Raw genomic sequence first — 26,683 nt, forward strand, 5'->3', positions numbered from 1 at the left:
GATTAATCATTATACATGATATTATTAACTTAAAAAAATCTAGTTAGCATTTCTTCGTTCCTATGCTACTTGCGCACGTGCTCTTGGGCTGCATATAACCTATTTTATAGAAAAAATACATGTAATGGTTCGTTGCAACAAATACGAAACATAGAAAATGCTTAATTAACTATGATATATATAACCAAATAGTCAATTTATTGTAAAATTGGTTTGTTTAGTTGTTTGTGTATACCAAATAGATACTAGTTGTCTATACTATATTACATGCCCTGATTATAGATAAATGCTTTAAGATCTACGCTCTCCCTCCTACAAAAATAAACTCCTAACGATGAATCTAAATAGAAGTTAATTCCTTTTATGATGGATGAAGTACCAAACATAGAACCGATGATTATATAAGTAATGGTTCAAAGGCACCACTTATGAGTTATGAGTCCTATTTCAGTTAGATCATGTCAAATCCCTGCACCCTAAGTATAAAAGGAACCTGATCCAACCTATTTTTAATTAGAATTACAATTTTGAAAGGTATGGTAAATTGACCTAATATATATACCAAACACTTGATCATACACTTGATGATGGTGGCTGGCTTATATTCACATCTACTGTGCATTCTTATACTTCATCTATTTCATATAGATGCAATTTTCACACCACAAATAGACTTACTTATATATGCGGTAAAATGCCATTAAGTATTATCTAGATAACAGTGCCACGGCATGCTATGCTTGTATGCACCTTTTTATCATTTCTTTTGTAAAATACCTACTTAATACTACATGTGGATGGGTTGGACGTGTCAAACATATTGATTCAATACACATTGTCTTATCCTTTTCCATAGAGCAATCAATTAAACAGACACAACAACATTTTAAATATAGAAACAGAAAAAACCTGTAAATATTGTACCGAGAGTGTTTCATAGGTCCGACACTATTTAATCGTGTATATCAATAAATATATGCACATATATTATAGTACATCTACGATGTATATGTATAGATACACTATCCAAATACTTGTGTACGAAACAAAAAGAGAAAAAAACCGAACTCAAAAGGAGGTGGTACAAGCAAGCTAAAGTGATCCCTAGAAGCATGAAAGAATGAACCTAACAACGGAGGAATAATCCACGCAGCAAAATGAAACAAAAGGAAAATAAAAAATAAACAAAAAATGGGAGGAAATAACACAGCCATGTGTTGCTGGGCGCGGTGGGCCCAGCCGGAGGCGAGGCGGAGCCTGTGGGGCCTATAAATACCCCTCCCCAGTCTCCTCCCTCCGGTTTCCTCCCCCCTTCCCCTTCTCTCCTCCTCCGCCTCCTCCCCCTCCTCTCGCGGTGCGGTGGAAGAGAGGGCTCTCTTCCTTCCTCAACCCTACTCCTCCGAATCCATCCCCGGCGAGGTCGCGCGGCGGCGTCGGAACAGCGAGCAGGCGGAGGGAGAGGAATTTTTTTTTATTAAAATAAGTTTGTGGTGTGGGGGATCGCCGCAACGAAGAACCAACGCCTGCTTCACTGATTCCGATTGGGTGGGGGGTCGGATCCCCGGATCCCCCGCGCCGGCGAGAATTCGGGCCCGCCCCGCGCCAGATCCCCGCGATTCCGGCGGCGGCGCCGGGGATGAGAGCCCCGAGGACATGGTCGCCGCGACCCGTGCCGTGGAGGGCGGCCCAGCACGAGTGAGGCGGCACCTGCAGGAGGGGAGGAGCGGCGGCGGCGGCGGAGGAGGTGGAGGTGGTGTGTGCGGCTGCGGTGGTTGTCTGAGGCGGAGGAGGGAGGAGGTGGTGGTGGTGGTGGTGGTGGGTGATCCGGGGCCCGAGGCGGCCGTGCCATGTCTCGCTGCTTCCCGTTTCCGCCCCCAGGATATGAGAAGACCGCCCGCCCCGACGGCCAGCTAGCCTCGCACCTGCTCGAGAAGGTGGAAACCCCCCGAAATCTCACACTCCCATTCCCATGCCCCGTCTCCCTCATCTTTGCTCCAATGATCGCTGCTAGCATACATACATATACATGGGGATGGACCTTGAGGAGTTGTTAAATGCTGTCGTAGCTGGTTGTATAATCTCGGAATCAGCCGTAGGCCACGTTCTGGAATGGATGGGAGGGGAGGGGGGATAAGCTAGCCCTAGACGATTAGGGCTGATGTCTGAGGAATTTTCTGCTGCTGGAATACTAGGGTTATATCACAAAACGAATTTTCAGCCACTGGACAACTAGTTAGATCACAACCTTGTCGGGTTGCGGGAGGCGTTATCACGCACACGAGGATCTCACACCTATCGGGAGACAACTGGAGAATTTAGGGTTTCTAAATCAGTGCCTCCCTAAAAGTGTTCCTGATGGCGTGAACTGGACAATTAGGTCTTTTACTAAGCACTTAAAAAGGTAGGGTGTTTCTTTTGGATGGATCGATGGAAGATAATGCAGTAGCATACATTCGTGTATTCATTGGTTGTGACTTACATCATGCATACCTCAACTATATCAGAGAGGCTAGTAGATTGTAGCATAATTAGCATGTCAGCTTGGTAGCTGAAATTTACTCTAGTCGATATAAACTATAACATGTTTTGCACATAGTTGAAGTTTTAGCATATCAGAGAGGCTACTATAGTTGAAGTTTGCATGAGTATTTAATCTGTTAGTTAGAGGCCACAGTCTAATTTCGAGTCATGGAAATGTTTATCTAAGGGTTGGATGGTAAACTACTATGTTTCTTTTTATGGGCTTGAATTAATCCTTGTGGAAGTTACCAAGCAGTCAAGATGTAGGTTATCATAACTTTGTCCATATTAAAATAAAATAGTACATTACTGACTTTTGTAATTGTCTGACCACAATCACTATGGTAGAATAACTCTTTATTAATTGTCAATCTCAATAGTAGGTGTTCTAAATCAATTTTAACTTTCCTTTTTAGGCTTTAGACCATATATGTATTCCAGCATTTCTTTCTATATATGACAATCACAAACCTCAAAGGTTTTGCAGGAACAACTCTCTTCATATTTCCATGCTTGATTATGTATTGCAGAATATCCTCACTAAGTCATTATTCTTTTAGGTTGGCTGAAATTGTGCTTCTGTTATATTATGTTCACTGTTGTGCCTCACACACACACACACACACACGCACACACACACACACACACACACACACACACACACACACACACACATATATATATATATATACTGCTTGTGCTGTGGTTGCATATTTCTTTCTGCTTCAAAAAACTTGGTTATGGCTTACATGTTGTTCAACTTCTGCTCATGCTTTTTTTTATTGTCCATTTTTTGAATAATGCATATGTATAAATTAGATGTACCGTGAAAGTTCAAATGGGCATGGAAGCTGAAAGTGGTAAGATTTGGACTTCAAGTGTATGTCTCACAAAAGCAAATGTCATATTTGTGTGTGTGTGTTTTTCTTTTATATTCTTCTGTCTGTTGGCTGTAAAGTGTGCCTACAATGTATATGCATTCCATCCATATGATAATTGTATTGTTATGGATGATTGTATCTATGAAACAAGCCTACAAAGTTTCTGTTACATGTAAATATTCAGTCATATCAAAAGATTAACTACTACTGTAGGAGCCTGTATCAACATAATTTTAGAGCTAGTCAACTTATTACAGTATGAACATTTAAGCAGTTCTTTTTGGGGGTATTACTATTTTTACATTAATCATATTCTAGCCTTCGAAAGGTGCCTTCTGGCATCAGCTAAGTATGTAACACCTGGTTTTTCTCCTGATCAACTTACCAGTGTCAAACAAGTGAAAACAATGGCCACAGTACAGTTTATATAACATGAATACATGATATACAGATTTCATGAAAAAAAATGTTCTTATTTAGTGCTTCCTTCACTTTTTTTAACTGGACTCAACTATTTTGTTTTTCAAAACATGAAGATAACTCATGGCTGTTGCATATCTTTTGTTTTGTAACTTGATTTTTGATACAATTCTCTGAAGCAAAGTACAGTGTGTAGCTTCATATATGGAATTAGTCTCAAACTATTAGTCTTGGACAATGCAGAAAGCATTTGCATTTCAATGTGATAAGGCTGTCACAACTCACAAAAACTTTCCTGCACTTTTTGACCCATTAGCTGAAAGGCAGGAGCTGGCCAACCTTTCTTATCACTATTCAATATTTGTGTAGTATATTTCATCAGTTCAAAAATACCATTTCTGATATAACTTGATAAGTATAGTACAGAGAAAGCCAATTATGATGTTACTAATTGGTGTTAATGATTTATTTCTCATAGATTGTGACATTAGTAACTTGCTTTTCAGTATACCTTAAGACAGTTCCCTGAAATAGTCTCTTGTATGATAGAACTTTATGTTGCCTCAGTCATCGCCTGATTTTGATGATTATCAGCTCAAGAAAATTTCTTTTGACAATCATTTCAATGTTCATTCATTAATGCATTCTTGAAATATATCTTCTTTATGTTTTTTAGCTATTTGTTTTATGCTCAAACTCTACTTAACAGAAAAACCCTCCTTGTTTCAGGAGAAACACAAGGAGAAGAAGCATAAGAAGGACAAGAAGGACAAAGAAAGAAAAGAAGGCAAAGAAAAGAAGGATAAAGAAAGGAGCAAAGATAAGCACAGAGATAAAAAGGATCGGAAAGAAAAACACAAAGACAAGAAAAAGGACAAGAGCAAAGATAAAAGCAGGGAGTTAGAAGAAGGAACTGAAAGACACAGCGAGGCTCTCCATGGCCAGAAAGTTGGAGAGAGCAGCAGGAAGTCTGAAGAAATTAAGGATCCTAAGTCCAAGGAGGACTCGGTCAGGAAGATACAAAATGAGAAAGGGGCGGCGAATCAATCTGTTCAGAACTTTTCTGTTTCAAATGAACGAGGTCGTGAAGCCTTTAGTGCTGCACCTGCATTGGAGAGCGAAAGAACTACAGCTAATAAAATGCATACTCACTCTATTAATGCTTCAAGGAAAACCGAGGGCTTGGGACAGAAGGGCATCAGCATCAATCAACAAAAAAATGGGACAGCAATTCGACGTGGAGATGTCATCAGCTCATCTCAAAGAACATCTGATGTCTTCATTGCAGCACCTACAGCTGAGAAAGAAAGAGTTAAATTCACAAGGCCTCTCTCTAACTCTACTGATTCTGTGCCAAGGAAAGAGGGGATGGGACAGCGAATCAATAACATTAGCATACTGGTTCAGAAGAGAGCTGATAGTCCAAACAAAGAGACTGCAAAGAAAGAAACTGGCACCAATTCTCCACTGCTTCCAAGCCCTGCTAATATTATGCATAAGGGAAATGGTAAGGTTGGTCGGCCGATGGAGATTGCGACACAGCGGTTTGACAGTCCATCGACTTCTAGCACAACACCAGGGGCAGATAGAGGAATGCCTAGGTCAACTATCCCAAGCCCAAGTATTACAATACGAAGGCCAAATGGACTTGTACGACCACCTGAAAACATTTCCATTTCTTCTAAGAAACTTGATGCAGGAGGTGCTTTCCCAGCTATGGGGAAGGAAAAAGAACAGGGTGGAAGGATATTGCAGAATAATATTATCGATCCAAAACAGGCTAATTCAAAACCTCCAATTGTGGAGAAAATTTCAGATGGAAGAGCTGAAAGGATGGAGAAGGTCAGAGATGGGGCACCTGATGATGCAAAGAAAGAGGATAAGAAGAGTGATCGACACGAGAAAAAGAAAAGGAAAGAGAAAGATAAACATAAAGAGAAGAAAAGGGATAAAGAGGCAAAGAAGGAGAAAGAGGAACAAAATAATAACAAAGAGCATGATAAGCTAAGAGAAAACAGTATAAATTGTCAGGTAGATAGTAGTCTTCACATGAAGTCCTCAACCCCTCCTTTAGGCCCACCAGCTGATGATGCAAAAGCTACCCTAGCTGATGATAATCTGAAGAAGCGAAAGAACCACGAGATGAATGGTTACTTACAAAGTGAGTTTCTAGCTTATATTTTACCTTTTTTTTGCACTTACCAGTATTGTATAGTGTTGTAGAACACCATTATACTCTTCTATGGTGTGTTATATTATAAGACTTCTGATGCTGTACAGACCATCATGATATGATGCGGCCTACAAAGTTGCCAAGACCAGCCCTCTCCAACGCTCATGTGGAGAATGGTACAGCATCTAATGTAGCCGCGCCACTCTCTTCTGTGAAGCCGGAGGCCATAAATATTGAAAAGGCTGAAAGGCTACACAAGATGGAAGAGAAGATCAATGGCAACCAGGAAGGTCAACGATCTTCAGTTGAGCCACGCCTTCGGGATCCTCTGGCTGCATCTGAGAATGGTGCGCCTTCTAAGAAGCTGCCACACCCAGACAGCAAGTATCTCAGTCAGATATACAGCATTCCTGAAGCACCTCAAATGATGGAATGGCATGGGCATGATGACGAGGACTGGCTATTTAGCCATGATACCACACAACCAAAGAAACCCACGTCAGAGACCGAGGCTGATGGAGCTCCCCAAGTGTGGTCTCAACCTCTGAAGATTGACCAGGCAGATGTCATTGCTTTACCATATGTCATTCCCTTCTAATATAGTGCTGCCTAAACAGCTGTGAGGATCTTGTGGTAATTGAGCATTCAAACATCACACTGCAACTTGTTTCTGGGTGCTGCATTGCTACAACTAGTGTAGCTCGGCACAAATGGGTGATTCATCCATTTGAGGGTAGCACGTCCTATAGCCTCATGCACGCTGGTAGATTGGTGCATGAGGTTCATCACTTTGTGAGAGTTGGCGTAGCAGCTGAAGAATATCCCTGAGTTTGAGTGCTGCGTGGAAAGACACTGTTCAATTCATTGTCAGAACACGCCGATTATGTAAGGTGGGGTGTGATTAGATATCATGCTGTTACCGCTGCACAATTTTGATCTGTAAGGTGTAAAAGCATTTTTATAACCAAAATGTACATTAGAAAGAGGAGGAATGGGGTGAGAGGGGGCAGGAGAGGGAAGAGGAAGACTTGGAGGATTCATTTATACTTGAGATGGTTCCATATATGCTGGCTGAGAGTCTGCTTCTGCTTTGATTCATTCCAAAGTTTGGCTCTCTACCTTTGACATGTGTCTTTTTGTACATAGCTGTTTAGTTTACATAGATGATCATGTGGGTGTCCGAGGTTGTAACTTGCTTCTTGAGCAGTTTTCATGTTGAGAGAGTCATGCCATCATCTCCTGTCACATACATTGTCTGGTAGCTTACCATCTCAAGAGGATGGATGACTGTTAGTTTTCGGTTGACTTTACCAGTTTAATTAACTTTACCCCCATATTGATTTGTATGGTTTATCATGTTTGCATGAGCACGTCGGTATTCTAATGGAATTTTCTGACGTGCTGTTGCCTTAAGCCTTTATTCCAGTATTGTCTACCAAGCTTTTGTCTCCAACATCTTTTCCTTGTCAAATTGGTTTTAAAATACCAGTATCCTTCCACTTTGCACTTAGTGTTCCATTAACCAAACTAAATAATAGCCATAGACGTTTTAAATGTACTGCAAAGCAATTCCTAGCGTGTGTCCATCAAGACAAGTATGGTACCCGGCACGCTGTCTGCATCTGCATGGATTCATACAGATACAGCTCACTAGACCTGCCTAATGGTGCACCTAATGTCTACCATAAGTTGTTATTAATCAAGTCAATCATCGATCAAACAATCTAACTGGCAGTGGCACAATTAGACGGCACGGCTAATAAGAGCAGAGAGCCCCACAAGCAGTGAGTGCAGTGCATGACAGCATGGGCATGGCAAGATTGGTATTTAGTTTTGCATTATGCATTACTGATAGCAACTATCCTAACAAGTCCGGGAGATGGAGGTGAGATGATTATTAGTCAGAAGGATATGAATTTAAAATCTAAATTTAGGGACTTTTGGGCTGGCTATCAGTTAAAAAGCTACACTTCAAATTTGATCCCCACAGGGCCTCCATTGGAATTTGGAACGTAGGACTGAACAATTTCTTATAAAAAAACCTCTAAAATTTCATGTGTTTCAAAGAGGCCTATAATTTCCATCCAAACCGGTATTCGGAACACTGCCAGCGTAGCAGCAGGCAGCTACCGATGAGTATGAGCTGAGGATCTGATGATGATGAGGCGTGTAGTGTGTGTACTTGGAAAGGCTGGCTCTGGCTCTCGCTGTATGGGCAATGCACATTCACGAACACACAGGGCATTGCAAGTTGCAGCTAAGGAGACAAAGCAAAAAGGCACAGAAAAGTGGTGGTGCCCGGAAAGCACCGGTAATGTACTGGATGAAGTATCCCAGTACCAATGAATATTACGCATATGAAAGTAGGCTTTTGAGGAAAATTTAGTAGAATCATGAATGTACCATTGATTTTGGTTTATTTAAATTTGTGTTATAACTTACCCCCTCCATATTTTTTTCATATGACGCCGTTGATTTTTAGGTCCATATTTAAAAAAATTATGTAATTATTAATTATTTTGTTATAATATGATTTATTATTATAGAAACCTTAAGTATGTTTTATAATTTTACATATTTGGATATAAATTTTAAATAAGACGAACGATCAAACGTTTATTCAAAAGCCAATGATGTTATAAAAAATGAAGGGAGTATAATACATATTTATGGAAAGAAATTTTACCATTATTAAAAAAGTATCGGAAAATATTTTATTTTTAACATAAAATTTAGTATCTCCAGTTACTCTATGCGTCAAGATATCAAAATTTTGCGTATAAATTTTGGTAACTAGAGCTATTTAACTTTAAGGACAAGGATGGTAAATTGAAAAAAAAAAAAAGAAGCAGGTGGTGCCATGGTGGTGGCCGACTGGCCGTGCGAGCGTGCAATGCATTGTCCAGTGTGCATCTATCCCCACCACAACCACCTCTTTTGGTGGTGAGAATGAGAGGCATTCTGCTTCAGCATGCAGCCAGTCGTTGCCGCTGACGACTGCAAAGCCTTGGCAATGATGTTCTCTTCTCTGTCTCTTGATCTGGTGTATTAATCATATTCAGACGATTCCTACGTATAAGCCACTTCCAAATCATCATCGCCATCAGCCTTGTGTTCATCGGTACTGTGCCAACACTTGTGCAAATGTAAATCAATGCTTCTTGGGTCCACTAATTGGGCATTACTACCGGTCATTAATTCATCATCCAACACCATGATTATCATATCCCGGCAAAAAGATAATGTCTCCTTCGCACTGTAATTCTTCCTAGTAACACGACTACACAAGAGTTAAACACACAAAGGATAAAAGAAGAAGAAGAAGACGACATGATTCCTAATTTTTTTTACTGAAAATCTGATTGGATTGCAGAATTAGAAAAAGAAAATCTGATTCTACTAACTGATTGGATTTCAGGAGCATACAGAGAAGGAAAGGACCAAGAAAGAGGAATGCTCGTGATTCCACAGCCAGCGACCTGATTCCTTCCCTTTCCTTCCTTCCAATCTGTAATCTGCATGCTCCATGCTTGCTTGTTTCGGCTGCAGAAAACAGTAAGAGGTAGACCCCCTTTTGTCTTGTTCGTTTACAAGATGGCAAAAGCCAGCAACAACCAATCCGTCCGGCCATATATGCATGATGGACTGCAGGTTTGTTCATATCTGCATGCATGATCTGATGACCTATCCTTCTCTTCTTCTGGTTTTAACTATGCAGAGATCTTAGTATAGAACATTCCCATTACCTAAAAAATAATTATGCAGAGATTTTTTTTCGCAGGGATGGCACTCCATTTCTTGCTTACACAAAGTTCTTGAAAGGGGAATAACTCGAGTAATAGATTGATCATATGCATCACACAATGCAATCATAGTTCATCACTCATGAGCATATTAAAAATTGTATTCAACATATTATAGTTCATCAACATATTAAAAAAATGTACTTTTAGCAGTTCATCAGCATATTAAAAATTGTACTTTTAGCACGGACCTCCAGTTAACAACTAATTACACTGTACATTCATCTGTGTAGTGAGGACAACACTGATCCCCTGCTATACTGGTATCACTGTATGCATATCAGTGTATGTATGTAGCAGTGAGCAACTTAGCATCTGTATCCCTGTAGGGTTGGACCGATGTGCTCACTGCAACAACCACACCAGCAACAACCATTGATCTTGCACTGCACTATCACACTGCCTCTTTTAGTCATCTCCTCCTCTTTTCAATTCGCTTGCCTTTTCTTTTCTTAGTGCTCCAGAATCGCTTGCACCCCACTCCAGAGATCGATGTCGATCTCCTCCTCCTCTGCTGCTGCTGCTGCTGCTGCTAATGCTCTCCAAGAACTGCACCTGGTTGTTGGCTGGCTAGCTCCAAGCCTGCAGCTGCAGCTCAACAGATGCTGATGCAACATCACAGCATGTCTGAAACTCTGGACTCTGAAGAGGCCTTGCATTCTGGATTGCTTCTTGTTCCTGGACCCATCCTTATTTTTTTGCTTGGCAAGCTTGGTCTTGAAGGGAAATACATGGCTTTATGTGGCAATTTGTTTATAGTGCCAAATGTTCTGCTTATGCCAGTGCCTGTGTACAAGTATTTTCTCCTGACACTGTCTGTCTGCTTCAGCAGCATGTGAACAATCCTTTTCTTGTTTTCCAAATGGGATTAAAGAAGAACCAGGTGGTTGGGTTGGAGCAGACGCAGAGACTTGCTAACCTCATGCAAATCAAAGTAAATTATGCTACCAGAGGTTGATTCATATGGAAGATTACGAAGTTGACTCTAGATGGACAAATCAATCCATCACTTTTACACTTTGCTGTGGATTGTACTACTGTATTGTCGGCTATGGTAAAGTTTCCTTCTTGTCAACCCTGCTACCTGCTGCACTCTGCTGGACTTAGCAAGGAAAGAAAAAAACAGAGAGGAGATGTGCTTATCTAGATAAAAAGATGATAATCACAAAGTGTCAAAAGTGCACTTAAGGTTTGATTTGGCCAAAAAGTGCTAGTGTGACATATCCAAGAGAATTTATGTAGTTTTCAAGTGTTAGGAATTTAGTACATCATGAAATAGAGAATACACATCCACTGGTGATCATCATCATGCACCAGCACTAGCATCAAAGACAAAAATTGACAATTCCAAGGCCAATGCAACCAAAGAGTACACACATACTACATGTACATTCTCCAGTAGGTCCTAAACAAAGAGATAATCTGGATCACAGATTGAGGATACCATACCATACCATACTCTACCATATACAAATCTCTGTCTCTCTCTCTACTTTCTTTCTGTCCTTCTCTCTCACCAAACCTGAACTTTCCCCTTTCTTTCTTTCTTTCTTTCTTTCTTTCAGGCCTCTCTCTCTATATAAGCTGCCAATCATGCATCCTTGGCAGCAAAGCCAGGAACCCAAGAAAGGAGAGAATGATCTCCTCTTCCATGTAAACAAAGCCAACCCATTTGCAATTCTACCATATATACAATACATACATATATACATATCACATACTACCATACTTCTTCCTCACCACTTCTGCTGCTATCTGCTTCTCTTCTCTGCTCAATTAGCATCCATAGTAGAAGAAGGAAGTAACCAAGAATCCAAGATCACTAGCTTCTTGGCTTCTGCCGGCCATGAAGGACCGCCGCGGCAGCGCCGGCGTCTTCCCCTTCTCCATCGGCTGCATGTCGCAGTCCGCCGTCGACGTCGCCGACCCGCACGAGAAGAAGTCGACGCAGAACGAGCCCTCCTCCTCCGCCTCCGCCGCCGCCGCCGCCGCCGCACAGAGTGAGTTCTTGATCACAAACTGAAGATAGCATCAACGGCATCAATTAAGCTAGCTACTAGCTAACCTGCAATCGAAATGCTGGCAAAATTGATCAAGAAGGCGCGGAGGAAGACGGCGGCGGCGGCGGCGGAGGCGAAAAGGCGAAAGGAGGCTCTGCGGCGGCGTCCTCCGCCGGTATCGTCGCCACCGGCGTGCAGCGGCTGATCAAGGGGATCAAGAACCTGTCCCAGATTTTCGCCATGTACGAGGAGGAAGACGGCGAGGAAGACGAGGAGGAGAGGGAGATGGTGATCGGGTACCCGACGGACGTGCAGCACGTCGGGCACATCGGGTGGGACGGCATGAACAAGGTCGGCGACATGGTGAACGCCTTCTCCCTCCCCTCCTCCCTCTCCCTCCGGCAGCTCGAGATGGCCATGGAAGCTGCACACGCCTGAACACTCTCACCATCACTGAGTCACTCCAGCTTCTGCTGCTGCAGTGAGTAGCTAGCTAGATTGCAAAAAAAGCATTTCTTGCTGCATCATGTGCATGCATGGATGGATGCAACCGATGATTGATTAACAACATGCACCATGATGAAGGCATGGGTAGTGCTCTCGATTTGATTTGCATATTGATTAGTTTCCATGTGGCTGTTGGTTGATTCATTACATACCAGCTTGTCCATCGTTTCAGTTCTCTGAATGAATTGGTACATGCATGCATGCACGCATGCCTTGTCTTTCGTTTTTTTCTTCTTCTTTTCTACCTTTGATTTGGTTGGTATCAACGTGTTCAGTAGTGTGTACATAGTTATATCTTCATGTGAACCTGTACAAATTGTCATCAACGACATTGACAGTGCTTTGCTACCTGTAATAATCTCTACATGTGAGCTCCATAATCTTCTTCTTTTGTTCTTTCCCTCCCCTTCTTTCTAGCTCTCTACTGCTGCTCTGTTGACATGTGATCCTAGGGATTAACTGTTCTTGTGTAATTTGTCTTCTGAACCACTACTATTAGTGCCTAATTATACTGAAGTATAAGTATGTACTACCTGGGATAGGTTTTGTCAGTAATAAATTGCTTCTTGCAACACTACAATTAATCGTGCATTCAAGTCTCAGCAAACGCCGGTGTGTGCGACCATGCGTACACGCATCTACTGAAGAATGTACTGCTGCTGCACTCACTGGATCCAGCTGCTGGTTAATTACTATCGTTAATCACAATGATTAGCGCAAGTTGATTAAGTAATTAAGGCTGGTACACGTAGTACCACAGCTAGCTAGCTTACACAAGTGACAGCTACTGTACTTTTTTTTTTTCGGTTGCTTATCACACGTCGAGAAAATGACAAGGCAAATTTGGCAATACACCACACTGCCTTGTCGGTAGTTTTAGCATTGCCAACGAGGAAAGTATCAGACAAGTATTGCCATCAAATTTTATGATTCTTGTGAAATTCGAACATTTTTCTACGAAATTCGAGCAAAATTCTGTACTGATATGGGTACGTAGCAGGGAGAAGGAAAGAAGCATATTTCATTTTCGAATTATGATCCATAGCCACTGTGGGCTGATTTGATTCAGTCCTTGATTGGTTAATCTCACCAACCATGAACTAATAATAGGCTACTGTTGATACGTGACTCAATTGCTAGTAGCTTCTGTAGTTCTGTTTATGAATTTAATTCCATTTCTGTTTTGTACGAACTAGCAGATTGCGATTTGCAAAGACTATTATTAATCAGTTGATGCGAACAAGCATATCTTTGATGTGATGCTTCGTTTTTATCAGTTAAGTTAATGACGATATTAGTAGTACTAGACTATGAAAATGTACGACGATTAGTGGAATGTCAGCGACAGTTTGATTAATTAAGAAGTGTGGTTAATCAGTCAGACTACTGACCAACTATTTTTCATGTGACGAAAATGGATGATTTTTTAGAAAATAGAAATTAATTGAAGGTATCTTCAATTTGTCATCCTCCTTAAAATGATTTAGCTGATACCTAAGCTAGAAAGACATAGCTCCGTGTGACCTCTGAGGATATGCCACTTGATGGAAACCTGAAGAGTACAGATACTGCATAATTGTTTATCACGGTAATTTTGGATTACATGAGATCAATCAGTCCAAAAAATGGTTTTTATGTGCTTAAATAATTGAGAAGAAAACAAACAGTACAGTGGGGCACATAGAGAGTTAGCTCTCAAGTCCTTATTGTTTATGGTGAGCTAATGTTCTGGCAAAAAGCCAACCCGTGACAAACCCAACTGCATCATCACCACATTACTTCTTGGTTGGTGATTGCAATTTATAAGAGGATTAAGCCCTAAATTAATCCATGCAACTAAATCTGCTACTGTAGTATCATTCCCTGACCCCTGAGCCCCAGACGTCTTTAATTGGCTAGTATTTCATTTGTATTTAGCTGTTCTAGTACTAGAAATGAATATATAATTGGCCATTGCAATGATGTGCTATAAGTTAATCTTTTAGTACACGCTGTAGAACATTGGTGAATTCCTGGGTTGATGTTGAAACTTGCAAGAGCAGCTAGGGTACTTGATTGAGCAACCATTCAAAATGCTTCTGGAAAACCATGGACGTGTGCAAACTTGTGCCTGATGCTTGAGATCCAGATTCTATGTTCTGATTGAGGCTTCCGTTCTGAAGAGGAAAACCAAAAAGGTAAAGAGACGTACAGCAATTGTTACTTACTGGCTAATTTATTTGTTTTCTTGAAGAGACATATAGAAAAAGAAGGATACCATTACATTCCAAGGCACTTCAGACGAAAGGTTGCCGCTTCTGTGGTTTGTGCTCCCTTCATGCTCAAAGAGATCACATGCCATAAGACCATATTCATATTTTGGTTCCATGTTGCAGCTTGACAACTAACCTTTTCTTCTCAAAACACGAAATGTGATGCGATCATTTGCCAAGTGACCAGTCCCATATGTACATGATTGTTGTTCATATCTGTCAAGAGTTTGGCCTGATCTGTGGTTCTAATCTATCAATCTGTGCCACATGTTATCTTGAAATAATAACACAACCATCAGTTTCACAAGTTGCATACCATAATGGACCTGAGTTTACTATCAACTGCTCCACTGATTGCCATGCCATTGTCCCTGACATTCATCAAATATGACAGTGAGTCCTGAGTTACTAACTCACCTGGGATCAGCACCGGGATACCTGGTGGGTAAGGGCAGATTAGCTCACCACAAATCTCACCAAGGCTATCCTCAATGCACAGTCTCCTCTTCTTTGAAAAAAATGCCTCCCTTGGTGTCAACTTGATGGAGAACTTGTCCAGTGGGCTACAAGCAAGATTCTCTTTTCTGGAACTGGACCCATTTTCAGAGAAGTATTTTTCTGACAGATGCTTTACAGAATGTACAAGCCTTTGAGCATCATGCCGTCTGGTCCCTAAGTTGATTGCAAATGTCATGGCCTTTGTACCGACAAGTTCACATACAATTTGATGATTCTCAGCTAAAATATCATCTGCTTCATATCCAGATAATTGTAGATCTGAAGCACTTAATGTGATGCGCAAGGGGTCGATAGCAGGAAAATCAGAATGAAAACTTGACAAGTCCAAAACAGATATCCCTGGGATAGTCCTCAGCTGATCTTTTGTTTCTAAAGCCACAGATACTGGTTCATCAAAAGATTCTGCATTTTCGCTCAGTTGAGCCCTCGTGGCATCCAAAGACGAGAGTAGAAGGTAACTTGGGCTTGAGCTCTGGAGCAATTGGAGGCATTGGCTTACTTTATCTGCATCCACAAGTTCTCCATCCATGTGAAGCATTGAGGACTGTGTAAGTGAGCACAGAACCTTGTGCGTGGATTGCACGGCCAAGTCGGCGCCTTGCTCAGTTGCGCTGCTCGGGAAATTTCTGTGAAACCTGAAATGGGCACCATGCGCCTCGTCAACTATAACAGGAATGCCTTGCAGGTGGCAAACATTGGCAATACCTTGTATATTGCTGCATATGCCATGATAGGTTGGTGATGTAACAAGAACAGCGCCTACCTTCTTTCCATCCTCCTCCAGTTCCTTAACCGCTTTATCCACCTGTGATGGGGTAATACCCCCGGCAATGTCCCACCAAGAATTGTACTCGGGTACTACATATTTGGGCACAGCACCAGACAAAACCAGTGCAGAGATCACTGAAATATGGCAGTTTCGAGGTACGATGAGGTGGTCACCAGGGGAACAGGTAGCCATCACTGAGGCCTGGATTCCACATGTACTTCCATTAATCAGGAACCATGTTTTACATGATCCAAATAGTTCAGCTGCCTGCTTCTGAGCATCTAAAATCACACTTTTAGGGGAGAAGAGATCATCAAGCTCAGGTAGCTCAGGTAAGTCATGCAAAAATGTTCTTGAGCCAATAAGCTCTGACAATGAACGAGGAGCAGCTTTTCCTCTATTGTGTCCAGGAAAGTGAAAGCAAGAAACATCTTGATTAGCAGTCAATTTCAGCGCCTGAACCAGAGGGGCGGTACCAGCTTTGGCAACTGCTGAAGATTCAGCATGTGAACCATTAGTATTAAACGTTCTTGGAGTGTCCCTAGAAGTGCCACATTGTACTACAACATGCCGCATGATTGATTCCTACGGGATAACAGATGTGCATCACGGCATTAATAGAATAGAAGAACCAAAAATGGCATTTGCTTCATTAATCAGTGATCAAAAGCTGCAAAGTAGACAATTCTAAACTTACTAACCATGGCTTATGTTCATAAAGCAGACAGCAAAACATACCTTCAGACAAGCTGAAGCTTAGATGAAACAATATATATGGTACAAAGGAGCATGGCTGCGTGGTATGAGAAGCTTATGGAAGGAAAACAACAAAATTATCATATGATGCACAGCTAAGGAATGCACATGACCATATATACATTTTATTGGAATGTTTGGGACCATTAAAGTGCGATTGGAAGGGACTGGTAATAGACTGAGAAGATGGTTTCATTGGAATGCTTGGGACCATTTTATAAAGCCGAGTTCACTACTGACTAGTTCCTTTCTAATTCAGCAATATCCATTTTGGCAATCATAAATTAAAATAAATCTATGGATTTATCGGTATTGAAGCTTGTGAGCAATTCTACAAACAGTTTGTGAGCACTCCGGTCAATTCACTACCCCAACCTCTGCACCCCACCCAAAACAAATCTTTACAGGTAAAAGACTCTTGCTGCAAGGCGTTGCTCGTTTCTAGATGGATCACCCGACCATAAATCTTCATACCATAGAGATTTCATTTAATTGTAGGTAGAGTAGGAGGATTGTGCTGACCTTGTGTGCGTTGAAGGCGGCGGCGCTGCCCTCGTTCTTGAACATACCAGCCACGGTTGAGCATGGGGAGTAGGCGGAAAAGCTAACCATCCCGGCACCACCACCTCTTCCTCTCCGGCCGCCGCCTCCGTCGAGCCGCCGCGAGGAGGTCAGAGGAGACGACGGCAAAGCTACTACTGGTGAGATAAGAAGACGACGGGAGAGGAGACTACTATTGGGACCTGTTATTTTTGGGCTAATGCACCCAACGGCCCAGCCCAATCCAGACGGCCCAACTAATGTTTATCCAGACGGCCCAGTAATGTTTTTCTTTGCCAATCTGTCCCTTTTTTGTCGGCTGCTCCCTCACTCCATTATTTTGAACTTCTGAGTTTTTCAACTTCTGGATTTTAACACGGTTTTCGAGATGGTAGCAATTTAAATGAAAAAAATTGCATGCTATGACAGTTTGTTTAATGATAAACCTAATGACATCATTGTTACACTCTTACATGAACCGATTATTTTGATTTTTTTTATTATTATCGGCTCTTCTGATTTTCTATAAGTATTTAAAGTTTAAAATGTTTGATTTATCACTATTCTGAAAGTTGTTATATTTTGGGATGCAGTTAGTACTTGTCTTCTTTTGGGAATTTCGCATGTTTAGGTACATCTTGTGAAGGCTTCGTACTAATTTCCACAGGGATGTTGCCGTAAAGATGAATCCAGTTTGAGAGACGAATCTAAAAAAAAAAAAAACAGCACAGAATGGGGTAGTCCTATTTTCTGCGAGGCTTCCTTTCAGATTTTCTACAGGTATACATTACAAAAGAACAATGCAGTTTCAATATTCAGATTCAGATTATCTTACAAGAATACGCATGCAACAGCAGACATGCCGGTCGCTTTTATCTGACAAATTCGAGACTGCTACAGTGTTATTCCTAGCTAGTGAAGGATTATAAACGTGCCAGCCTAATCTGGCTATTCGAAGAAGAAGCACAAAAAAAGAAATTATCGATAGTAAGCTATTCTACTGGAGTTGAGCAGGCACTTGTCCGGCTCCCGTACGATGTAGATCTCATCACCGACGCTGCCGTACAGATCCTGATTCCTGTGCCATCTCCACAACGCATGCGTCTCGTTCTTCACCTGCAGCAACCAAAGATTTTTCGATTCCATCTCAATCAAATTGTGATGTGTGCAGTTCATGGATCATCCGAACATAAAGATTTCATCTCATCAATGGCGATACGCCAAACCTCAAGAATGCCGTGGCCGAAGCTGCTCTCCCGGTAGGCGGAGTAGTCGGGCTGGCGGTCCCAGCAGAAGGCGCCGGCGGCCGGGCCGGAGGTGAAGTTGAAGGCGCAGAAGCCGCCCATGAAGGGGTCCGGAGTGGACAGCGGGTCAGGGCAGCGTCCCGGCTCGTCGGCGTAGGTGGTCGCCATCTTCTCCCGGTTGCCGCCGTCGCCGACCGAGATGTGCACCGGCCCGCACGGGTCCACCGTGTAGTTGAACACCCGGTTCGAACGCTCGTACGCGTGCACCTGAGTGACACCATCATTCAGATTTTCAGAGAATGCATCAGCAGCAAGTTTTCAGTACATGTTCAACTCTGTTAAGTTGCATTCACCGACCAGTTACACCGCGACGAGACTAAATCGTCTGCTCTGATACCATGTATCCAAAAGCCTAAACTAATACGGAAAGACAAACAATCCACTTTATACACTCGAACATTCACTTACATGGCCGGTGAAGACGACGTCGACGGCGTAGGAGTAGAGGAGCTCCTCCATGGCCACTCGCATGCACTCTACCTCCCTGTAGTGAGCTTTGAAGGTGCTGTACCATGGAGCATGCCAGCCGGCGATCAACCATGGGGTCACCGACCTGTCCACCTTTGCCAAGTCTTTCTCCAGCCATTTGTACTGCTCCCCTGAATCCGTTTATGCAGGTGAAGATCAAAAAGCATTCATCTGAACTCAAGCATATCAATCACTACTGTCTAATCCAATCTTACAAGAAATGTTTCATTGTATGAAGTGATTACAGATTGTTGTTACTGTATGGGTGCTGAACTGAATGCAAACCTGATTTGCTGTAATCAGCATAAGCCGCGAGCATGATGAAATGGATGCCTCCGGCGTCGAAAGAGTAGTAGAACGGAGAGAACGATCCGCTCTCTGTCGACGGGAACGCGAATCTGGAGCTGTACGATGCGAATGTCTTGTTTTCGATCTGCCCCTCGATCTCGTGATTCCCTTCCACCACCATCATCGGAATCCTCGACGTCACCGGCTCCATGTACCTTCAGCGAGACCAATCCACAGATCAACCATTCTGAACAAATCGCTAAATGTTCAGAATTTCAGAACAAAGATTCAGTGCTAAATGTTCAGAGTTTCAGAAAAAAAAAGATTCAGTGCTAAATGTTCGGAGTTCCAGAAAAGAAAATCAGTGACAAATGTTCAGAGTTCCAGAAAAAAAGATTCAGTGCTAAATGTTCAGAGTTTAAGAATAAAGATTCAGTTTTTGGGTTAGTGATCACAACCTTCCCCAGTAATCCCAGCGAGGCTGATAGGTCTCATGGATGGGTGTCGACTTGGCGAAGGAGCAGGAGTAGCAGTCTGTTCCGGTGCCGTTGGTGAGGTAGAGGTTGGCGTAGCTGACGTCGCCGACGAGGAGCACCAGGTCGGGCTGGTTGCTCACCATGTGATCGACGGTCGAGGTGGTGTTGTAGGTCAGGCCAAGGTCCCCGACGACGGCGATCCTCCCCGGGTAGCTCCCCGGCCCGACGGCCGGCATCGTCCGGAACGCGTGCACGTCGCTCATCGCCGCCGGGATGGCCGGGTCGCCGCATTGGTAGAAGTACTCTGTCCCTGGCTCAAGCCCTGCAGATCACACGCATCTTCCATTTGATTCTTGCTGTAGAAACGCAAATTGCAACGAAAGCCGAAGTGAATCATAACCTTGGAGGCGGACATGGTGGATGATGCCGGATGTGTAGTTCTGGAGGCCCTCGAAGGGGTAGAGCTGGCTGTACACGAGGGCGTCGCCGGTGGCGCGGCGTACCAGCGAATCGGCGGCGAGGCCGTAGCGCACGACGCTGGCGACCGCCGCGGGATCGAGCGGCTTGACGTCGCCGCCCATCTGGAAGTCCCCCGTGATCCAGGAGACCCAGGCGGAGGAGGGCGTGGCGGAGAGCGCGACGGCGATCTGCTCCGGCGCCCAGCCCTTGACCCGCCGCTGCACCCGGGGGTCCGTGTCCGGCAGGTCCACCGCGTGGCCCCTGTCCCCCGGCGGCACCGTCACCGGCCGCGACGGACCGGCCAACGTCGACGCCGGCGCAGCCTCCGCCGCCGCCACCACGACGGCCACCGCCGCGAGCAGCAGAAGAAGCGAGCCCCTCCTCCGCATTGTGAGATGGGCCAGATGGCGCGAGATCGATGGGCGCGTAGTGTGAGGAATCACAGCGAATTTTGGAGGGAAATTTATAAGGGGATTGCCTTGCTCGCCACCGCCACTGTTGAACATGCAATTTGAATATCGCATTTTTTACATACTATACGTGGATGAATCCATCTCAAATTATGCGAAATTCGGACGGCATTTATCCCATCTCAGAATGAAAAAGATGGATCTTGCTGAGACCACAACAAATCAGGCAGTTGAAAAGCTCACAAGTCTGAAATGGATAACGCCGTGGTGCCGTTAGAGGAAAAAGATGGAGCACACGTCGCCGGACTTCCGCTTTTGGATGGTTGCGAGGAATATTCCGCCGTCATGGGAGAAGATGCGGGCCTCCGCCGCGGCGGTGAGATTGGCCGGTCGGCAATGGCGGTCAGAGCGAGTGCTTGGGCCGTTTCGGTAATGGTCGTCATCACATCACATGGCGACCCATGAGAAAGCGCTAGCTTTTCCTCTTCGTGTCTCTCGCCGTTGATTCGCTGGAAGATTGCATGTGTCATCTCATCGCCGCCTACCGGGATGGCCGCCGACGTGACGCGCGGCGATATGCCGCTGCTCTAGAAGCAACCGGTTAAGGTCCTGTTTAGATTACAAAATTTTTAAAAAAACATCACATTAAGTTTTTGACGGATATTTGAAATATTAAATGCATTTTAATTATAAAATAAATTTTAAATTTCGCTTAAAAACCACAAGATAAATCTTTTGAGTCTAATTAATCCGTCGTTAGGTTGGTTACTATAGCACTTATGACTAATCACGTCTTAATTAGGCTTAAAAGATTCGTCTCACGATTTCCCTCGTAACTGTGTAATTATTTTTATTGTTCATGTATATTTAATGCTTCATTTAGGTGTCCAAAAATTCGATACGATGTTGAAAAATTTTTAGGAACTAAACAGGCCTAATTTTAATGATTTCAACAATAGCATGCGGAATTGCAGACGAAGCAGCTGATACACTGCTGCTTCTTTTCTGCCTGGGTTTTGAAGCCGGTTAAATTCAGCAATGGAGGCGTCATTTCAACCATCCTTGTTAACTGTATCTACGTCTTTCTTAAAATAAATATAGAACCTCATCTTATATTATGCTTATATAAGCCAAAAAAATGAATTTTTAATCTTAAATTTAAGTTAATTTTATAGTGAGATGAACTAAGGAATGAAATCATTACGAGACAGAGCTTCAGAGGTGACAGCTGATACTTGAAGTGAGAAATTTCGAGTTAAAATTGGCACATTTTAACTTTTAAATCTTAGGTGCAAAAAATTTGAGGAAATCCCGTCTAAACTTTGCTCCCGTCGGCTGATGCGATCGTCGAGACGCGAGGTCCACGGGCTGGAATTCTGGAAACCGCCATTAACGACCACGCTCATATTGGGCCGGGCCGAATTTGGAATTAGAATGGGCTTTGGGCCCCAGAATCAAGGACGAGGACCCCCCCCTAACTTTCCGCCTTTTCAGTTTCCGCAAGGCGGGAAAACTGAGCGGGAAAAAGGAAAAAAAGAAAAAACGCCGGCATTTGGGGATTTTGGGGAGGGAAGCCAGTCGGCGAGCGAGAGAGCGGCGTCGAAGGAGATCGGAAGATGTCTTCCAATTTCTCCTTCCCGGAGATGGCGCCGGCGAAGATCGCCGAGGAGCTGCACGCATACGGCCTCGCCCCGGGCAACCTCCGCGCGGAGGACATCACCAACCCGCAGCCGGACCTCCTCCCCGCCGTCTTCTCCAACTTCCTCGCCTCCGTCGTCGATCCCACCGGGTGCCCCTCCCCCCCCCCCCCTCCTCTGTTTGCCCCTCGGTAGCGGGATGGTGCTTGGTTGTTGATCTCTAGGGCTTTTTTTTTGGGTGCAGGGATGGCGACCTCGACCAGCAGCTAGGGTTCAACGCGCTGGCGTCGCTCGACAACCCTGAGCACCACGCGGAGGCCATCCGGGTGCTGCGCCTCCACCGCAAGTCCCGGGCCTTCCTCGAGTCCATCCAGTTTCCCGGGTTCACGCTCCGCGACTTCCTCCGCCCCGACCCGCGCCGCGCTGTACAGGTCCTCAGCGCCCTCGTCAACTTCCTCTACTACAGGGAGGAGAAGCTCGCCCTCCTGCAGCCCATCATCGATGAGTTCCCCAACTCGGATGAGCGCGACATGGAGCTCAAGGCCAAAATCGCCGAGGTTCGATTTCGATGCCGAGCTCTTCGATGACATACTCAAATCGTACGACGCGTAGTAATGCTATCAGCTTTCTCTTCTGTTTCGTTCTGTCTTGCATACAGCATAAGAAGGCGATTGCGGATCACGAGCTTGCGGCGCAAATGGAGGAGCCGATGGTCCAGCAATTGGAGGCGAAGGTAAATTCCCTCAAGCAAAAGCTTGTCGAGTACAACAAACAGCAGCTGGCGCTGAGAGCAAACGCAAATGCCATCCATGAGAAGAAAGAGGAGACTCTCAGAAAGGTGCTTACATCGCACTCCTATTCCCGCTTTGACTACAGTGCTGTATATTTTCACTTGATCATGTAATATCAGGCCAAATGCTCTTCTAGGTTGGAGTGTCTGACTTCTTGACTTTCTGAATATAATTATACCATTGTAGCACCATGTTCTGTTGGTTATAAACGTTAGAAGTGATCCAGGCCAAATAGGGCCACAAACCAGAAGGATAGGGCAATTTTGCGTATAATTGGCCAAAATAGTAGTTTGGACTTTGAAACTCTTACATTTAGATGCTTGACAGTTGTTTCTAAGCAGTGTTGTATTTAGCTAGTACTATCTCTGTCCCATAATAACGTCATTTTTTGATTTCTGTGTCCAATGCTTTGACCATTTGTCTTATTTGAAAAATTTATATAAAACTTAAAAAATTCGTCACACATAAAGTACTATTCATATTTTATCATCTAGTAACAATAAAAATATTAATCGCAAAAAAATTTCAAATAAAACGAAGACTCATAACATTGTATCTAAAAACTAAAAAATGAACTTATTTCAGGACGGAGGTAGTACTATGTATCGCTGAGATGTGAACAATGAACTACTGAAATGGCCCTCATTGACTTGCTGAAAGTAGTTCCGAACTCATTTACCTTTATATGCTTACATATTTTCTTTACACAGATTTCTGAATCAGATTTTGAGTTGATGAAACTTGTCCAAGAAAATTCAAAGTTATCGGCCAAAATTGTTCAATCCCCAGAAAAGCTTCAGGTGAGATTTACTCCCTTTCTGTCTATTGCCGCAGGCAGAATAATAAGTCTTGTTTAATTACCTGAGCAGACTCACCACAGTCATAGGTGGTTGCCAGTGATGGCTTTATTCCTTAATTTGTTCTCCTGTTTGGTTTGTGCCATGGATTTCGTTCTCTATATGGTTATCATTAAGTACCGATCCTGGTATTTTGTATTTGTCCACACAACATGAAATTGAGTGACATTTCAAATATTTGCCATTCTAAAATACTATTATTTTTCATGCACTACTAGGACTGATATTGTCCCAATGCTAAAGAACTTTGTATCGAGTCTGTGCTATCTGTTGATTAAAAAGTTGCAGTTATTGCAGGATGGTCAATCTTGATTCTCGAGGATAATGTATTGTCTATTCTCCAGGAAGAAGATGCACTTGCACTAATTTAGTAGCTTCTGTGCAAGTGCTTTTCTAACAGCAGTATAAACATATTTGAATTAATGAGATCAACACTATGCTTTTCTAACAGCAATATAAACTATCTTGTAAACTTGCATTAGCTAAAATTTTATTTTATTCTGTATAACAGAGGTCCCTTGAAGAAAGGAAGGCAACTCGGGTTGAGCTGAAGAACGCCGAGAAAATTGCAATGCAAAGAGTTCAAGAGAAAACTGCCACTTTGGAGATATACAGTAAGGTACTTCTGTTTCACTCTTTGTTACAACACCGAAGCTAGAAGGTGACTTGTTTCTGTCGATTGGCTGGAACTATATCTAGCAAATACAGGGTTCCTTTATCTGGTTCATATTCATTCGATTTCCTGATATTCCACTGTACTGTTTGGATAAATCTGTTTGTTGTGGGCGGTGGGGCTGATTTGCTGCAAGAGTGGCACTTGGCTACTTACTGCTGTTATGATGCTTGACCAGTAGAGCCATTAACAACTGCATTCTATACTGTCTCCCTTTTGCAGGCTTCTGAAAAATTGTCGAGGCATTTATCCGAAATGCAGGCTTTACAAGAACAAGTATGAACATCTGCAAAGCTTATTTTCATTTTGGAGCTGGATTAATCTTAAGATGAAACTGTAGTTACTCTTTTGCTTATTGTTTCTGTTAGGTTGCTGCTGCCAAAACTCTTGAGAAAGAAGTAAAAGCACGTAAATCTAAGATTAGTGATGAAAGCGTTACGATTAAGGCCCTTGACAAAAGGATGGTTGAATGGGATGGAAAAGGTTGTCAAAGTGTACTCATTTTCTTATAGTATACTGGTGCTCATTTTGTGTACGTTATTTCTGTTCTGGAAATACTTTTTCAGCTCACATTATTGCATGATACCTTTGTTTTATTAGTTCTTGAAATAGAGGAGCGTGCCAAAGCTAAAGAGAAAGAAAGGGACCAAATAATAGCAGATGAAAATCAGAAGCTGGCTGCTCTGAGGTCGGAAATTGAATGGAAGCTCAAGTGTCTTGAACCTCGGGAAAGGGAAGTTGAGGAAACGACTGCAAAGGTGATCCAAATTTAATGTCTTTGAACTTTTTTGTCCCCTCTGAACCATTGTTTTTTGTGTTCACATACTACCTAAGAATTTAATCTAAAGGTTCCAGAGAGGCTCTTTTGTATGTGCTGGTGTTACTCCAGGAACACATGCTGACCATCTCCCTAATTGCTAAAGCCTGTAGATTATGTTACTTCATCCATCCCAAAATAAGTTCATCTCTGTAGTTCAAATTTGTCTTTTGGGACGTAGGTATTATCTATTTGTCAAATGTATTATCTTCTTTCTATGATAGTTGATACATATCATTGTTTTCTACCATTTCAGGCTACTAAATTATGTTTGGAAACTGATTCAATAAGAAAGTCTGCTGCAGAAGAGCAACAGCGGATATATGCTAAATTTCAAGAAATTGGGCATGCGGTATGTTTTAATTAAGAGGACTGTTTTTAAGAACATTAATAAAAAATGTTGTTCCTTGCGAAAAAATGTGTTTGCTAATATAATCCTTCTTCAGTTTAACCACTACAATGATAACGTTAACACTTCCTTGGAACAAGTTGAGGAGGTGAGCAAAGAGACTTTAGAAAGGTTAGATCGCCAAGCTTTGGAGGCATTGGATACACCTGCATCATTGCCGGTTGAGAAAGGTTAAATCGCTCTGCAATTGACGCCCTTTTTCTTGTTGTAACTAACAGCATTTCAGCTGTTCCTGTAACATTTCAGGATATGTTTGGTACCCCTCCATATTTTTTTTATACGACGCCGTTGACTTTTAGGTCTATATTTTACTATTCGTCTTATTTAAAAAAATTATATAATTATTAATTATTTTGTTATAATATGATTTATTATTATAGAAACTTTAATTATGCATTATAATTTTGCATATTTAGATATAAATTTTGAATAAGACGAATGATCAAATGTGATTCTAAGAGTCAACGGTATCATACATAAAAATATGGAGGGAGGACACGGCAGTTCTGCCACTCTTTGGCTTGTTTGATGGGAATCGTTAGAGAAACTCATTTCTCCTTGTTTTGAATGACAGATAACTCCTCCCACGGCCCTGCTTCCTGAAATGAGGATATGCACTTGATCGTCTTGAGAAGATAGCGTAGTTTGTAGTGCACGGTTGTAAAAATGCCATATAGTGCAAGTCCGGTGAGAATTCTTCATGATCGAGTTACCTGATGTCGTGATGTAAAAATGCCCTGAATCATTCTAGAATTGAAATGTTTGTCAGGTTGCTAAGTCGTACTAGTAGCAACTTGGATTATCTGGCTTAATCTGTCTTGATGGTGGCTCAAGCTTTGATACCGTTTAATTGTATTTACCTAAGCAAATGCAATGCACGATGGCTAGCATTGGCACAGAGCGTGATATGGACAAAAGGTGTAGCAAACCTAGCTATGCTCTTCATTCCATTCC

At 42.7% G+C, this 26,683-nt stretch overlaps 5 protein-coding genes across 6 annotated transcripts; 3 read left to right on the forward strand and 2 right to left on the reverse strand.

Moving 5' to 3' along the window:
• Positions 1-1,317: 1,317 nt before the first annotated feature.
• Positions 1,318-7,313, forward strand: LOC102720944 (myb-like protein X). Its single transcript, XM_006664974.3, has 3 exons — positions 1,318-1,934; positions 4,551-5,982; positions 6,102-7,313. Exons 1-3 carry the CDS (start codon positions 1,848-1,850, stop codon positions 6,590-6,592), a joined length of 2,010 nt encoding a protein of 669 aa, XP_006665037.1. The 5' UTR covers positions 1,318-1,847; the 3' UTR covers positions 6,593-7,313.
• Positions 7,314-11,335: 4,022 nt separating this feature from the next.
• LOC107303822 (CRIB domain-containing protein RIC4-like) lies at positions 11,336-12,871 on the forward strand. The gene is made up of 2 exons (XM_040522316.1): positions 11,336-11,797; positions 11,898-12,871. The coding sequence occupies exons 1-2, from the start codon at positions 11,644-11,646 to the stop codon at positions 12,233-12,235; spliced, it is 492 nt and encodes a 163-aa protein (XP_040378250.1). The 5' UTR covers positions 11,336-11,643; the 3' UTR covers positions 12,236-12,871.
• Positions 12,872-13,992: 1,121 nt separating this feature from the next.
• LOC107303966 (arginine decarboxylase-like) lies at positions 13,993-17,286 on the reverse strand. Of its 2 annotated transcripts, none has more exons than XM_015835823.2 (3): positions 17,123-17,286; positions 14,568-16,429; positions 13,993-14,460 (listed from the first exon to the last, which is right to left on the reverse strand). In XM_015835823.2, exons 1-2 carry the CDS (start codon positions 17,210-17,212, stop codon positions 14,858-14,860), a joined length of 1,662 nt encoding a protein of 553 aa, XP_015691309.1. In that variant the 5' UTR covers positions 17,213-17,286; the 3' UTR covers positions 13,993-14,460; positions 14,568-14,857. The 2 variants fall into 2 exon arrangements, with proteins under 2 accessions (XP_015691309.1, XP_015691308.1); XM_015835822.2 differs by having other exon boundaries at positions 14,562-16,429.
• A 613-nt stretch (positions 17,287-17,899) lies between these two features.
• On the reverse strand, positions 17,900-21,031 carry LOC102705806 (purple acid phosphatase 15). The gene is made up of 6 exons (XM_040522193.1): positions 20,077-21,031; positions 19,659-19,998; positions 19,198-19,415; positions 18,853-19,043; positions 18,367-18,651; positions 17,900-18,256 (listed from the first exon to the last, which is right to left on the reverse strand). Exons 1-6 carry the CDS (start codon positions 20,657-20,659, stop codon positions 18,119-18,121), a joined length of 1,755 nt encoding a protein of 584 aa, XP_040378127.1. The 5' UTR covers positions 20,660-21,031; the 3' UTR covers positions 17,900-18,118.
• Positions 21,032-22,078: 1,047 nt separating this feature from the next.
• Positions 22,079-26,644, forward strand: LOC102711415 (kinetochore protein NUF2 homolog). Its single transcript, XM_006650826.3, has 11 exons — positions 22,079-22,334; positions 22,427-22,739; positions 22,841-23,020; positions 23,684-23,773; positions 24,342-24,449; positions 24,726-24,779; positions 24,872-24,986; positions 25,104-25,261; positions 25,577-25,672; positions 25,767-25,899; positions 26,304-26,644. Exons 1-11 carry the CDS (start codon positions 22,162-22,164, stop codon positions 26,330-26,332), a joined length of 1,449 nt encoding a protein of 482 aa, XP_006650889.1. The 5' UTR covers positions 22,079-22,161; the 3' UTR covers positions 26,333-26,644.
• Positions 26,645-26,683: the final 39 nt, after the last annotated feature.

Source organism: Oryza brachyantha, chromosome 3, assembly GCF_000231095.2.
Source record: "Oryza brachyantha chromosome 3, ObraRS2, whole genome shotgun sequence".
NCBI lineage: Eukaryota > Viridiplantae > Streptophyta > Magnoliopsida > Poales > Poaceae > Oryza > Oryza brachyantha.